At 42.0% G+C, this 16,732-nt stretch overlaps 1 protein-coding gene across 1 annotated transcript in view; it reads left to right on the top strand.

Moving 5' to 3' along the window:
* Positions 1 to 4,765: 4,765 nt before the first annotated feature.
* The window catches only part of ADAMTS12 (ADAM metallopeptidase with thrombospondin type 1 motif 12), a 328,239-nt gene continuing 316,272 nt past the window's right edge, over positions 4,766 to 16,732 (top strand). Inside the window, exons 1-2 of the mRNA XM_081287375.1 lie at positions 4,766 to 5,229; positions 16,231 to 16,592. Coding sequence (XP_081143501.1) covers positions 5,103 to 5,229; positions 16,231 to 16,592 — 489 coding nt within the window. The 5' untranslated portion in view covers positions 4,766 to 5,102. The remainder of the gene's footprint in view (positions 5,230 to 16,230; positions 16,593 to 16,732) is intronic.

The following is a 16,732-nucleotide window of genomic DNA, read 5'->3' as shown; positions in this document are numbered from 1 at the left end:
CATACATACATACATACATAATACTTTTGCACATATCTATTTTTATGTCTATATGCATCTATATATACATTAACAGCTATGGGGTCATACCAATGCTTTTAGTTTCAATCCAAAATTATGGGTTTCATTCTAATTTTTTCTTTTTCTATTAGTACTTTTCTTCACTGGAGGTGAGAAATTTGGCTTCCATTATCCCATTATGTGTACTTATTTGATCAATCTCCTATAGGTATTCATTCCTCGGTTGCCACCATCACCCCACCCCATCCCACCTTGCCCTGCCCATGTTTCAGCACCCTGCTCTGGAACATTCTCTCTTAGATGGATCCCTCCTCACTCTGCTCAGGCTCTAGTACCATGCACTGTGCCCTGACAGCTGCCTGCTTCACGTTGTCCAGGCTCTGACAACGTGTAATAGGCTGCTTCCTCTCTACTTCTCACCTCACCACACCCCCAGCCCTATTTTATATTTTATTTAGAGACAGGGTCTCACTGAATTGCTTAGTCTGGCTTTGAACTTCTGATCCTCCTGTCAGGCATGGGCCTGGCATACATTTCCTTTTGATTCTGCTTAAGATGGCCTACAAACTCATGTTGGTCTCAATTTGTTGCAGCATTCTGATCTAAACTACACATTCTATCTAAGGTAGGCTGCTTGCTTTCAACCAATAGTATGTTTTGTTATTCAGGGCTCCACAGTCTTTTGAGAATAGATTTTGAAAAGGGATTGCTGCGACATTGTTTCTTTAATTAAATCAATTAATTATAGCATCAGAATTGTCAATATGGCACCCACTTAAGTGCAAATTCAGGTAACTTTGTAAAGTTTGCAAGGAATAGATCCCAGGGTTCTCAAGCTGAGCCACAAAAGCAAACTTTCTGGGGGTTGGGGGGTGTACAGAATGGGTTGTGTTGATTATTGATCTAGTTACCCATTTAATACAATTGTTTGGAAGAATAAAAGTGAATTGATGCTTCTGCAGTTTATAAATATCTACCTCATCTTATTCCAAGAGCACTAAAGAGAGTTAAAAAATAGTACATGTGACAACAATATTTAAATATATGAGTTCTGAAGACAATGTTTTTTTCACTTACAGGTGAAGTTAAGAATAGTTAACTATTCTTGAAACTACAGAGAAAGACTTTTCTTCCCTCTAATCTCTGATGCAGTTTAGGAATAGCACCTTAGACACTTGAAGCTGTGAAACTATGATTTTTATTATGAGACGGTGGTCATGGTATTTAAGAAGGATTAACAGATGTGAAGTAAAGTCTTTTTGTGGCATATTATTTGTGATGTCTGGGGTCAAGTCACTGATTTTTTGTTGACTATCAGTTTGTCTTTCCAGTGTGGATGACAGCTCTGGAAGATGTATTGAGCTTATTTACCTTGACTTTCAGCTATCCCTATCCTCTAAGGATCTACTAGGAAAGTATGAACAGAGAGAACTCTTTGTGAAGTATCTTAAACTTTTGTCACAGTTTGTATTTTTACATGGAAAATACTTAACCCATAATGAACTAAACCACAACCTGAGGCATTCTGGTGGTGCCATATCATCTCTTCTACTTTTTGTGAGTGAAGGTATTTCAGGAGTCCTAAGTAAGACTAAATTATTTGTAAGTTTACTTAGTGACTGGCTAATTATCTTAATAGCTCTGAATCTCACTTCTTCTTCCTGGATTTTCATTTTATAGTGATGTGATCTTAAGCAAGTTACTTAAACTTTCAGTGTCTATTTCCCCAGCTATGTCATGAATATAAAGTTTTTATAAAGATTAAATAAAACAATGTAGATATAGTGGTTCACAGTACCAAGTATAGTTAGCAAGTAATAAATGCTTGCTCTTCTTAGCTATTAGATTAAATTCAAGAATCTTACTTTATTTAGTTATCTTTTATTTTGTAATCTTTCCTCAAGGGCAGCATATTTGCATCAGCTGAGGGATACTTTAGAGGTTATGCAGTGATTCACAGTGCTGCTCTCTATAGTGGATAGGAGAGGTAATTTTAACAGCTGGTAGTATTGAAAAAAGCCAACTACTAAATCACCAAGATTTGGAAACTTTGTATTTCCCTAGGTACAGAGAAGCCTCAAAGATTTAGAGAAATTTTGAATCAGGAAAGAGTGAGAGGAACTTTGTGTAAAAATAGTAGCATACTGTATATTTGTGCTAAGCCTTGTTAAAAACTTGCTGCCATTGGAGGTAAAAATTCATATTTATACGATTAGGGGCAATTATGTGAGTCTCTTAGCAGTACTTGGAAACTAAGAGCAGAGGAATTCAGTAGTTGGGGTAAAGCAGATTTTGATGAAGAATATATGAAATCTTGAAGACAGTGGTTTGAGGAAATAGAACATAGTGTATGGCTAGATAGAAAAGGAGGTGAGGGCGAAGAAAGTTTATGTATTATTAGGAAACCCAAGATGAAAAGATGAAGAGATGGAAGTACTCATTAGGCTTAAGTACCAAGTACTCATTATTGGCTATAAAGGTTCAAAAGGGTTAACATAATACAAAGCTTTGGTGGGGTTTTATAATTTTAATATTTTAATCTTGGGTGACTTCCTGATGATAGATATTCATGATTATGATCTACAGTAGTCAGCTTGGTGTTACTACACTGAAATACCTGAGGTAATTCACACATAAATAGAGAAGGTTTGTTTAGCTCATGGTTCTGGAGGTCCAGTCCAAGAATGGGTGTCCTCATAGCTTTGGACCTCTGGTGAGGCTGCCAGATGCCAAAAGCAAGGAGTGTGTGGCCAGCACAAGTAGATCATATCTCAAGCTAAGAAGCAGAGAGACCAAGAGATTGGGTCAGAGAGTGGGTACAACCTGGGGGCCAAGCTTTTAAAACATGGGCCTTGGGGGACATTATCCACATTCAAATAATAGAATGGCCTTAAGAGTAGGTGGGAGAGAGAATAAGGGAAGAGTACTAGAGTTAAAGAGGTTGAACTGCAAAGTCAAAGTGTTGAATGGATTATCTCTTCTTGTCTCAGAAGTTCCCCAGAATTTTTTAGTTCCTGTCTGAGAGACTAATCTCTAAGCCACGGCATGGGAGCCAGAAGGATCTTGGTCTTCAAATGATATCCTGTTTGCTAGAAAAAGGAGAAAAAGAAGGAGGAAGAAGAAAGAGAAGATGAGCTCAAGATTCTTCTGGGAAAGAATCTTGAATGGGAAAGCGAGGGAAGGGGGAGGGGAAAAGAAGAAACAGAAAAAAAGGAAATGAAATGGTCCCAGACCTTGCAAATACATTTCTACCAAGGCATCCTGCCTGTCATGTTGAAATCTTTTTTGACTTGAGTTGTGATCTTTCTACCTCATGGGGACAGCGTAGTTCCTTGACTTGTCCATCATGATACAACAGAATGTGTTGTATCATGGCAAGGGGATTGAAATTTGCAAATGGAAGTAAGGTTGCTCATCAGCAGATGGGGAGGGTATTCTGGATAATGAGTGTGGGACCAATGTGACTACAAGGGTCCATGTAGGTGGAAAAGGAAGGGAGAAGAGAATCAGAGTGAGGTCATGTAAAGACTCCACCCAACGCATGCTACCTTTGCAGATGGGAGAAGAGAGCCCTGAGTCAAGGAATTCAGGTGGCTTCTAGAAGCTGCAAAAGAGCACTCTAAGAGCCTGCAGAAAGGAATGCAGCTTTGCTAACTCCTTGATTTTAGGCTAGTAGGAGCTATTTCAGATCTCTAGAATTTAAGGCAATACATTTGTTTATTAGGTGGCGGGAGTCACATAGGTGTTTTCAGCCACTGAGTTTGTAATTTGTTTCAACAATAGTGGGAAGCTAATACATACCCCTCCAAAAGTCTTGATCTCTTTTTATCCACTGTGAAGTTCTTCCAACCACTCATCCCAGGCCTGGGGGAGCTACTTTGCATTTGAGCCACTGTGGTTGACTTGACCACCTGCTTTATGTAGGATTGGGTGAGCTGGTGTCTCAAACCTCCTCCTGAATTCATGTGGTTGGCTGTCAGCCAGGGAGACCTCCCTATGGAGGCCAAATTCCTCCTGAATGGAGTAAGGATGCCTGTTTCAGCCCAGAAGTGAAAAATCTTGGCTGGGCTATCCTAGTAAATTCTCTAGATGTCTGGCAAGCACCCTGGTTTGTGGCATTCTCTCACAGCTTGAGCCTCACAAGCAGATAGATACCTTCCTGAGATACCACTTTCTTCGTTTCCTTTTGAGTGAACTGAAGTGGGCTAGGAAAGATGAGATTTTCAAAGTAGAAAAGCATGTACTGACCTGCAGACTAGAGGGTCCCACAGCCATTTGCCCTAGTCACCTCACTGTGCAGATGATGGGGACTTGTCCAGAGTCAAGCTAGCAAATTAGCTGGGATCATTTCTCTTTGTGTGACTTGGCAAAGAGGAAAACTGTCTATTAGTTTTCAAGTGGGTGTCTTGGAAGAGGATTCTGGAGAGGTCAGTGCTGGTGAACAGAGAGAGCATTGGCAGAGCAATGTTAGAAACTAAGTTAAGGAACTGGGCAGGAAAGCAGGCAGCAACGCGGAGCTGGGGAGGACAAGGGACTTGGATCCCCAGATAGTTCATGATCATATTCAACATTTGCGCCTGTCTTTCCACCCGATGAGGGGCTGGCCTGGGGGCCTCCGTTAGCAATTTCCTCCAGTGCGGTTCAGGGTGGATCTCCCGGGTCTCCCCTATTTGGCCCGCCTGGGCTCTGGGCGGGGCGGGAGGAGTGCGGGGGTGGGAGTCCCAGAGAAAGATGCACGGAGTTGGCTGCAGGCCGCTCGGGCGGGGTGCGAAGGCAGAGGGGTGGGGATCTGGGGTGGGCTGCGCCCTCCCACTCCCACCCACTCCACACCCCGCCGAAAGCGGACACTGTCAGCTGATTCACTCCCCTTTCAGGAGGAAGGAGGGGAAAAAGGTACCTAGCCCCTTTCTGCTTAAAAATCAAAAAAACTAAAGGGGGATCAACAGCAGCTTTGCAGCCGCTCCCTCCCCACGCCTGGACCATGCACCCCTGCATCTTCCTGCGCGGCCACAGGCGTGCCCTTGATTTGGGGAACTGAGGGCTAAAACTTTTTGACTCTCCTTCTCCCTAACAACTGAATCATGCCATGTGCCCGGAGGAGCTGGCTTGCAAACCTGTCCGTGGTGGCTCAGCTCCTTAACTTTGGGGCGCTTTGCTATGGGAGACAACCTCAGCCGGGCCCGGTTCGCTTCCCAGACCCGAGGCAAGGTCAGTGGCTTTTCCTTCTTTCCTTTTAAAACGCGGGTGGTGAGACGTGTGGAAACTTGCTCGCTCCCTTCTCCCTTCCCCCACCCGGTGGAGCTGCACCCTGCACACCGCTTTCTGCCCAGTTTAAGGAAACGTGGGCTGGGAGCTCAGTGGGTGCGCTTGCCTTTCTCCGGAGCCAGCACTTGGGGGAGGACGGTGATTCCCACTGAAAGGGAGTGTCCCGCGCCCTTTCACACGGATGACACTGCGGTCTTTGAAAGACTCAAGAGTTAGTTGGCGACTTCTCTCTCTCTCTCTTTTGTCTTCTCTTTGCTGCTTTGTTTCAACCTCCTATTTCTCAAATTCTGAACATAAAAAAAAAAATCCGTTTTCTAAAGAAGTTCCAACTGGGCACCGGCGGTCAGTGCAGTGTTTCTAGTTAGTCTTAAACTCCTGGTCAGGGAAGGGGAAATGTGATTCCGCCCTCCTGCTGAGCACGCTTGGCTGTGTTTTGATTTCCTGGAAAGATTTAGGGTTGTGTTTTTAAAATAACAGCCCTTGTGGGGGGAATTTACCTCTGAAGGGGTTCACTGTTCCGGTCCTGCCTGGCAGCTGGCTGGTTCTCCTTTTGAAGATTGTGAAATGCATGTTATAGAAACCATTGGAGGCGGTGTGCTGGGTAGTTTGCTATTTTTTAAAAATATATTTTTATTAGTTGTTGATGGACCTTTATTTTACTTATTTATATGCCGGTGCTGAGAATTGAACAGTTACTCACACATGCTAGGCAAGCACTCTACCATTGAGACACAACCCCAGCCCGTAGCTTGTTGTTTTTAATATTATTTTTTAAACCTAAAGCTTGGAGTAAGGTGGTACTGTGGCCTCTGCTCCCCACCCTCCCTTTGGACTCCTAAGGTCAGAGACTTTTTTTTTTTTTTCTATTTGCTGGAGAGTTTAGTGTACCTCTGGTAAAGAAAGAGCAACAGCAATGGCCTGTGTGTATCTGCCCATCTGACCACTAGCCGATGCCTTCAGAGTGCAGGAACCTTTGCTGCACTCAGCCCCTACTTCATTGATGGGGAAGCTGAAGATTGGAGAGTTTATGAGCCCTGCTAATGGTAGAGCAAGGTTTTGAACTGGAGCCTGATTCTACAGTGCTGCAGCACTACCCCATTGAAATATTAGGAATAACACTCACCACCCCTCCCCCCTCACCAAGCACTCAGTTAACATTCATTAAGTCCAGTGTTTGCTAACAGTGGTCAGGTCTTGGGAAGGGTTCTTTTCTGACAACCTTTTAATTCCCAGAACCACTTGGGTGACAAACTTTGCCAGCTTGTTCAAGTTTAGGGGATTTCTAGGCTGGGTTTTCTGCCCACGTTGCAATGTTCAAATTCTGCTGGGGAACTGGACAACTGCAGCTTTGAGAGCTATCTGATGCAAGTCCCTCCCTCCCTTTGCTTTACTTGGAAGCTGGAGTCCGCAAACACTGGGGTAAGATGTCAATCAGCCAGCAGTGGTTTGTGTAAACGGTGGAGATATAATCTCCCACCCCCAAGTTTAAAATAGCAGCGCTTGTTGTTCTTTGAAAAACAGTCCCTTTGTGAAAAGTCTCTCTTCTGAGGCAGCACAAACAAAGCCTGCAAGCACTTCCCAGGGCATTTGGAGAGGATTTGGTTCAAAGACATACATTCTCCTGCACTGGTTTCAGCCCCACTTGCTGCACATCTTTTTATGGGAATTCAGCCTGGTATGGAATGGACTCCTCAACCTTACTGGTTCCTCTCTGGAAAGTGAGAAGGGAGTCTTTTCCCTAGTCACCTGAGGATATTTAATATTGAAAATTAACATAAAGTGCTTCAGGTTTATTAGTGATGCATATGTATTTAAATTTAAAAATAATTTGTTTTTAGAAGGCATTTCACCAATCTTAATTCATTAATGGATTTACAAACAGTCCACTCTTGGTGCTAAGGAGAAATTTCTAAACAGACTTCCATTTAGAACAAAGGGGTAGAAAGAGGAGAGACTTAGGAGAAGACAGGAGAGGGTGAACTCTTCTCTATAATTATAAGGGGATTCTAAAGTTTCCAGGGAATAGGGTGACCTAGATTTTGCCCCCAAATGACATTCCATTTCCACTCTGACAACATTTTTTAATTACATTAAGATCCTGAATATGTCACCTTGCAAGCTACTTCAGAAATCATCTCACTTAACCTTCTCATCTTTATTTTTACAGATGAGAAATGGGAGGCCTAGGTGGTTAGTCTGAGTCAGGATGTATTTTTTGAGCAACTACCAAATTCCACTTCACTAGGGGGTTGAAGCAGGCAACACAGGGCCTCATAGTTGGAAACAGATCCAGATAATCCACATATTAGATAATCTTGAAGGGTCCTTCTAGTTCCCAGGGTTGACCAAAGATAAAGCAAATCCTTTCAGGGACTAGAAGCCAGCAGATTCCACTAAGTCTGCTCAGTAGTTTCTCCACATCACTCATTTCTGATGTAAGAATGTACTATGACTTTTCCAAGGTTTTTTTGATTCACAACAAAGTACCAAAACAAAAGGAAAAATTAACCTTGTGCATAATATACTGCCTTTGTTCTACAGCCAATAATATCCCCTTAGGTTTATTTATTTCTGTACAAATGCTCTCAGTATACAGCGGTGTTCCATTCTGATGAACCCATTGAAGTTGAAAGTATCCTAAGTTGAAAATGTATTAATGCACCAAAACCTCACCTACATCCCAGCTTAGAAACACAATATACTACCAGGTATGGCTGTTTCTGCCTGTGGTTGTGATGCCTCTGGTTACAGGTGATGAGTCCTGCTTCCCTACATGTTGAAGTTTGAACATTAGAGAAGCACGCAGAGGCAAGCATCTAAAGCAGGGTTTATTTTAAAAAAGGGTAGCATAAACTTCTCCCAGAGGGAGAAGGGGGCCAGAGCTGGTATCCTGGTATCCCAAGAAGCAAGGGTGTTCCACCTTTTTATAAGTCTTAGACTTCCTTTGTTTTCCTGCTCTCTTCCCCTTATCTTTCTCCTTCCTGCACAGTGACTAGGTCCAGCGGATGTTTGGTGGGGTTACCAAAAGGTGGGAAACAGGTGGCTGAAGGGGCAAGGGCAGGATGGAGCAGCCCAGGACACATTAATTAACAACGTTTACTACTCAATGTAGAGAGAGGCAATTCCTGGGACAGGTTAGAACAGGAACAGGTTCTTGATAAGGGTGGAGGAGGGGCTCTGAAGGCATTTCAATCCCTCAGGGGACAGTCTCTGACTTCCTGGACTCACTCAAATTGGCCTCCTTGATTTACCTATCTATCCTGACTGCCTGTCTTAATTCTGGCTTCAGTTGTGTGGCTGACTGGGAGTTGGGGCTTGCTGCTGCTGCTGCTCATCATCAGAAGAGAGTATCATACCAAACATCACTGGCTCTGGAAAAAATAAAAATTCAAAGTAGATTCCACTGAATGTTTATTGCTTTTGCACCACCATGAAGCGGAACATTGAAAGTCAGGGACCATCTACAGGGTTAACAAGGCACCAGTCACTTCCATGGTCTGTTTTGCTCTTGACAATTTGATGCAATCAACAGGGCAGGCACTTTATCCCACGTTAAAGATGTGCTCCAGGGTGCATAGGCTTGCATAAGAACAGATGGAGCCAGGAACCTGAGGCAGGAGGATCTCGAGTTCAAAGCCAGACTCAGCAAAAGCGAGGCACTAAACAAATCAGTGAGACCCTGTCTCTAAATAAAATAGAAAATAGGGCTGGGGATGTGGCTCAGTGGTTGAGTGTCCCTGAGTTCAATCCTTGGTACCTACTCCCCCCCCCAAAAAAAAAAAAAACCCACAAAACAGAAGGAGTATTGCAGTGTTTCAAGACAAGAGCTATAATCATTTATTTATGCTACTTGCAAAAAAATTTTGCAAGAAGCAAAGGATTCTAGATATCTTCTTAATGTAAGAAGAGACTTTGCAGTTTCACTTTGTTAATTATAGTAATCTTGTCCGGTGGGCATATGAGTTTTCATAGGGTTGGTGGGCAAATCCAATCTTCTGTGGAGAATTCTATAACTTCAAAGGGACTAACATGATTCTCTACAACTTGTCAACATAAGTCAATTTCTATAACAAAAATACAGTTGTATGGTTATGAAAACCCATGGAAAATAATTATGAGAACAAACCTCTTGTTATGGGCCAAGCTATATGGACAATGACCAATTAGATCCCATTTTACTCTGAGACTTCATATCATATAAGAAATGCTTCTCCTACCAGAAAGCCCCACCTCTGTACCCATTAGTAGTTACCTAGTGTAACATACTTGGCAACACAAAATAGCAATTCTTATACAATGTAAAATTGTTCTCTTTGGTTTCCATTTTTCTTGGACAATGTACCTTTTCAGAGATTTATTGTCTAGATGTTAGTAACCATTGTCTAGTGTGTACTGAACTAGGGTTTTGACCCCCTTCCCTTCTGCTTGCTTGTTGCTATGCCAACCTAGAAAGCCCTGTGGGAAATACCCATGTACCCATTGCACTGTCTCGCTAACTGCCCAGTTCAGCTTCTTTACCTGCTTGCTTGCAGCTACGGCAACCCAGATATGTTTTTTGCCTTTAAATATCCTAAAATGCTCAGGCTTGGGGCTGTTCTCTCTAGACAGTTTTGGGTCCTATGGGCGGCAGTCACGGGCTGGCCTGCTAAATAAAAGACTCTTCAATTTGGACAACTGGGACTTGGTGTGTTTCCTGAGCCATCTGCCCCATAACACTCTGTTACAGGAATTTCATTACTTTGTTTAGCAAGGGGGTCTTAGAAAACCAATTGATCTTTTAGATAAAAGTAAACATAAAGAATAAGTACAGATTGTCCTGCATCAACAAAGTTCCAAAATGGGCACTATACAGAGATGAGCATGGCCACTATATAAGGATGACACAGAAATTGGTGGAATGTTTCATAAAAAAGAGCAACCTAAATCTGAAAAAAAGCTGTCAGACAAATATTCTCTTCCCTCTCGTTCCTTTCCAAGCCAAGGGTAAAAGATCTCTTGGTTTTTATATTTTTGAAAGCTCTTGTGCCCACAGGCTTCCCTGAATTTCTCATGAAGAACTAGATTTCCAAATATGATTTTGAACAAAGCAAATAAACTTTTCAGGGTTTATCCTTTATTTCCACAAACCCTAGTGCAGGTTGTGATGTCCCCTGCCTTTCCCCCAGGCTTTTTGACATCCCACGAAGTCATCTTCAGTAGACCCCAAAGAAGTGGTAAGGACAGAACATAAAAGTACAGGCTCTGGGTCAGATTACCCTCATCCCTCTTTATTGTCTCTTTACACAGAAAGGAGTGGAGGCTAAGATGAGTATATTGGTTCACTTTCTGTTGCTATAACAAAGTACCCGATACTGGGTAATACATAATAAATGAGGGGTCCCATTGGTTCAGATTCTGGTGAGGGCCTCTGGCTCTGTCACAACATATGCATCGTGATGATATCAGGTGTGAGAGGGAGAGATCACATAAAGACAGGAAGTAACAGGGATTCAGGGGCTGGGCTTGTTCTTTATATGATTTGCTCTCAGGGAAACTAAACAGGATACTCTAAGAAGTACATTCATTCTCTCCAAGCATGGCTCCCCAGTGATCTAACCATAACCACTTCCAGTAGGCCCCATCCCTTCAAGATTCTACCATCTCAACACTCCCATACTGGGGACCACGATTCCAGCATATGAACATTAGAGGAATAAACCATAGCAATGAGGGACACAGTTAATAGTACTGCCCCCAGGGGACTTTGAGGATTAGAGAAGACCAGACAGGTATACTCTTAATATCATACTTGACCATAAAAAATGATAAAAACTTAGGACTACTGTTATTTCCTGACACCTCTTTCTCCATCCACGTGACATCCCCTGTGAGTTCTGCTGAGGGCTGTGGGAATAGGTAACTAATCTAAACTGAGTGCCGACTCAGAGGAAGTCAAGGTGAGCATGAGCTTCTCTCCTGTCTCTGCCTAGAGGTTACGTATATGTAGAGCCCTGAGATCCCAGGTCACCAAATTTCTATCTTTAATACCAACAATGTTAGGGTTTAGCTGGTCAATGGTACTTGTCAAGCATTGTTTTAAATCCATTACATTTATTAGTACATTGGAGCCTCCCAACTACCTTCCTTTGCAAGCAAATCAGAAGGGAAAACTGATTGTGTCTCCCATTACCATGGTCAATTAAGAGGCAGTTCTGATCTCCACGTATTGTCTAGTGAATTGAGAAATAAAGAGATCAAGCCATTCTTTCCTGGTCATCATCAGTAGGAGCAGTGCTGCTTCCTCTAACTCTGTTTGCTCTCTTGGAATCTGTTTCTCTTAATGCATATGCAATTCCTCGATTGAAAGCATAATTTTGAAATAGAAGTCTCAGCATTTTGACCCAAGTAATGTTGCATTTTTAGACTCAAGTTTTCTTCTCTGTGCAATGGGCATAACAACTGATTTTATACCACACAGTTGTTTTGAGTGTTGAATGAGGGAAGCCTGATTATACCTGACTCATGGTAAGTGCTCATTAAAAAGTTACTATAATTATTATCATTATATTATTATTATACAGTCAATTTATGTTGGCTCTCTTTAAAAACTCATTACACCAAAAGCAATTGGGTAAAATATCTGTAAATTTGTTTGCTTTTTTACTCTTTTAGGCAATAGATTTCGGGGCTTAGGCAAGCCTTATTCTTTCATTTTGTACTCTTGAAAATCATATTTAAATCTCTGAGATATATCTTTAGAGGCAATTCCTCTTAGGCTTATTTCAAGTCAGGAAACTTGGATGTGTTTCTCTCTGCAAAAAGTCAAAATAGCTCTTCAACTAAGTTCATTCTTGTTGTTGTTTTTCTAACTCAAAACTGGGATTATTACCTTTCTCTGCTGGATGGCCAGGGGGGCTGCACACTGCAGAAAGAATGTCCAAGGCTCACTCTACCTTTGGCTTACTTTTCCCTATATCCATATCTCCTGCTGACATCCCTTTCGGTTACACCAAACTCCTTCTGTTTGAGAGGACCCTGTGCTTAACTGTTGCGACTCTCTCCTCATCTCCAGGAACTGTGCAGAGATGCCTTCTTAGGTTAGTTCTTCCCTAGGGACTCAGCCAGCTGGGATGGGCACAGGTGCAGGCATTGGAGTGTTGGCATCCCTTCCTTATCCCCTCTCCTGGCACTTTTCTAATCCTCTCATGAGCCAGCATAGCACCTGGTCCTTTTCACTATTTACATGTAACTGGGAAAACAGTATAGGAAAGACAAATTTCAAAAGGGAAAACCACACCCCAAAGATTACCATCATTTTTACACATTATCTGAAAGGCTTGGTTCATGTGTGTGCATGTGTATGTGTATCACAGTTGCAATTGTAATGAAGACACAATTATATATTGATTACCCCTTTGTTATTATATCCTACTGTTTTCATATTTCTGCATAATTGCCATGATTGTTAAATATGCACAACGCCGTTTTGACATAGGGATTCACAAAAATTATCTACTTAGGACTATTTTTAAAAATATTTTTTAAATTGTCGATGGACCTTTATTTTATTAATTTATTTATATGTGGTGCTGAGAATCGAACCCAGTGCCTCATACTTGCTAGGCAAGCACTCTACCACTGAGCCACAACCCCAGCCCTATTTAGGGCCATTTTTAAAATTGTGAGATTGATTTAAAATTGCATTTGTCAATCTCCACTTCATGACAACTTGAAATTCTTGAATAAAACATTTTTAATTGTCTTTAGTTTTGTCCAAAGAGTATAACATTTTACTCAGAATTTTTTTTTTTTTTTTAATTTAGGTGATTTTGGTTGTGTTCACCTTCATTTGCTTAGTAATGGCTTTCTGGAAAAACTAGTTTTTAGAAAAGACACTTGTTTCTCTGTTTTGGTGCAGAGATGCAGAGACTTGCATATGTAAAATGGTTTGAAACTGAGATGTTTAATTTGGTCTCAGTTTCTGCTGAGACTTTAAGTGTAAAGAGAAAAGAAAAGAGGTTAATGTCCCACACATTCAGAAAGAGAATTCTGAACCATGTAAGCATAGCTATGATATGACTTAGATATGACTCTAAGCCTTCCCCTTTCTTGTGCATACATGAGAGGCTTAAAGGTCAATGGAAAGATATTGGAGAGTGACTTTCTCAGGAGAAAGCCAGAGTACTGGGGCATTACCCTCTACTGTGCTCCCATCTAAGGCAAAGGAAGGGGCCTTCAAAGAGCTCAAAGAGTTTGAGGTGGATTTGGGGAGTAAGGAGCTTGAATATGCAGATAGGCAAAAGCCCAGTTGGAATGGCATTTGGTGACAGAGCCAACCAATGGGATGACCTTAGAGGAATGATGTGATTTCCCTGGCTTTGCGGGACTGGGAACGGATCATGGTTATTTCCTGTGAGCCTGATTTGGGCCCCATGGGAGGCAACTTGGATCATCTTGAAAAATGCCAAAGAGGACATACTATAGGGGTGAATCAGCTATAGTACAGGGGTGACAGATAGAAAGTCTAAGGATTGTCCGTTGGAGGAGGAATTGCCCACATTGAGGGGACCGGGACAATCCCCAGTGACAGAGGTCACCCAAAGCTCAGAGAGCTACTCCTGAGAAGGGGGGTCAGCACCTGGAGCAGCCAGCCCACTGTTGTGAGCTGCAGAAGAGAAAAGCAACTGGAGGGGAATACTGCAGAAGCTGGCCACACCCACCGCTCCCAACTGGCCACGCCTCTCTTCATTCAGGTCTGAACTTGGAAGGCCAGGGAAGTGCCAATATTAGATCTGCCCAGACATTTCTGGGGCAGTGAGTGGGAGATAGAGGGCAGACTGAGTCAGTTACACTCCTTAGTTTATGGCACACTGACATCATTAATTTGTACAACTCTCTTTTGTGATATGTATTTATAAATTTTTGTTCTCCATCCCTACTTGGTTCCTCTTCATGAAAACCCATTTTAACAGGTTCCATATATACTTTTTGTTTGCACATGTTCTGAAAAATTTCATATTATTTCTATTATTGTGTGTGTGTACTCATGTGCACGGGCATTTCATTAATATAATTAGCTCTGTATTAACTTGTCTTGTTTCTTATTTTATTGAGCACTGTTTTTAAGATTTGTCTTTGTTGCTATGTGATAAGTTGGGCCTAAAAGTCCCAGTTGGATGTAATTGGTCTGAACTTTTATACTTGAAAAATTGAGACTATTTATTAGTACCTGAGAATGGAAACACTGTACTCTGCCCCATATTTCATCCAAGGTGGAGAAGGATGATTTCATAAATAATATTTGAATGCCATTGTTTTCTGAGGGGAGAGCTCCTTTAAACTGTATCCCGTCAAGTTCAATTCTTTTAGTCCACTGGCTATAAACTGTTTATTGATACATCAGCTTATATGAACCAAATACCTGTGATGTATAAGATTCTGGTCTCCAAAAGATTCAGGGATAAATAGGATTAAATAGCAAAAGGCAATGTCAAGTAAGGTTGTTCTGGGAGGTACAGAAATAAAGTGCAGGCAAAGGGGGAGGACTTCAAGGGTCATCAGGGGAATGAAGAGAAAGAAGCTGAATTGCATCTGTAACGTGTAAACAAAATTTTGATGTAATGCAAAACACATTTAGATCTTTTGGGAAAGAACATTAGCAAAGTAATGCAAGTTAGAAGGTTCCAGGGGTTTGGTTGGGAGGTGAAAAATGTTTTTTTTTTTTTTAATTTTTATTTCCCCCTTTTCCCCCCTGAAGCAAAAGATTAGGTTATTTTACTACACATTTAATGGTTTGTTTTGCTTAGTCTATAATCTAGAGTATGACGATTGATTCCTGGCTAGTTAGCTCCATTGTTATTCTCAAACATCAAAATAAGGAGGCAGTGGTGGGGATTTAAATTTGGGTGAGTCAAAGGCTTACCTTTTGTGTGTGTATTGCATTTTTTTTTTTCCTTTTTTGGTCCCTGGGATTGAACCCAGGGGTGCTTAACCACTGTGCCATATCTCCAGCCCTTTTATTTTGAGACAGTCTTGCTGAATTGCTTAGGGCCTCACTAAATTGCTGAGACTGGCTTTGAACTTGCAATCCTCCTGCCTCACTCTCTGGAACCACCGGATTCTGTCTTGCATTTTTAAAGTGATAGTTATCTTATTTTTAAGCCATTGCTTCAGATCCTAATATATTCCTTTAGCATCTTCTTTTGTGTGTTTTGTAAACATTAAGGAAAAAAACCTCAATTTCTTTTTTTTTCTTTTTCTTTTTTTGTGCAAGGGATTGAACCCAGTGTCTCTTGACCACTGAGCCACACACATCCCCAGCCCCCCACCCTTCTTCATTTTTTAACATTTTATTTAGAGACAGGGTCTCATTGAGTTGCTAGGGCTCACTAAATTGCTGAGGCTGGCTTTGAAGTTGCTATCCTTCTGCCTCAGGCTCCTGTGTTGCTGGGATTACAGGTGTGCACCACCATGCCCAACCCCAAATTCTTTTTAAAGTGGTCTGTGCTGTATCACGCTTAAGCTGACACTGGTGTGAGGATCATCTGTATGTGATGGGTTCACTATGTTTTAGGCTTTTTCCTCTAACTTGACTTAGGAGGAAGTTTCTGAGTCTTTTAAGTACCTTGTCATACAGTGAAGCTCTGTGACTTGTCAATGAATTCTAGGCTCATGATGTCCCTGTTTGTCATGCTGATCTTGCCTCTTCTCCAATGGTATTCTGCAAAATTCATGCTAATCTTACATCATCCCTGATAAATTATTGATATCTAGAGCTTCACTTTAGTGTCAGCTCCAACTGCTGCCATGTCACCAACCAGAAAGCACTGTGCAAATTTGAGTTGCTCAGGGATATCAGTATTGATGATATCCATATGGTTATCAGACTATAATCTGAGTTCTAAGTGGAAGTGGATTTGTTTTGCTTTGGACTCAACTGGTTCAGTTTCTTCTTTTTTCTTTCAGAACATTTTATCAAGACCCTGCCAGAATACCAGGTGGTGGGTCCTGTCCAAGTAGATGAGAGTGGGCATTTCCTGTCATATAGCTTGCACCTTCCTGTCCCCAGCAGCAGAAGGAAGAGAGACTTGGGTTCCTCAGAGGACTGGGTCTACTACCAAATTTCACACGAGGAGAAGGACCTGTTCTTCAACCTGACGGTCAATCAGAGATTTCTTTCCAATAGCTACATCGTGGAGAAGAGATATGGGAACCTCTCCCATGTTAAAATGTTGGCCTCCTCGGGGCCTCCCTGCCATCTCAGGGGCACAGTTCTGCAGCAGGGAACCACAGTTGGGACTGCAGCCCTCAGCGCCTGCCATGGACTGGTGAGTGCTTGGGCCACTCATCTGCCCCTGCTCCAGACCCTTAGACCCTCAGCCTGTTAGATCCTTTATCCACAGGTTCATAGCTGTATCAATGCATGACAGTTGTGATGTCTTGATCTGGACCTTCAAAGTGGTGGGGA

The sequence above is a fragment of the Spermophilus citellus genome (genome assembly GCF_964194105.1).
Source record: "Spermophilus citellus genome assembly, chromosome: 1".
Lineage (NCBI taxonomy): Eukaryota > Metazoa > Chordata > Mammalia > Rodentia > Sciuridae > Spermophilus > Spermophilus citellus.
Note: the sequence above shows the minus strand (reverse complement) of the source record. Positions and strands in the feature narration are given on the sequence as shown.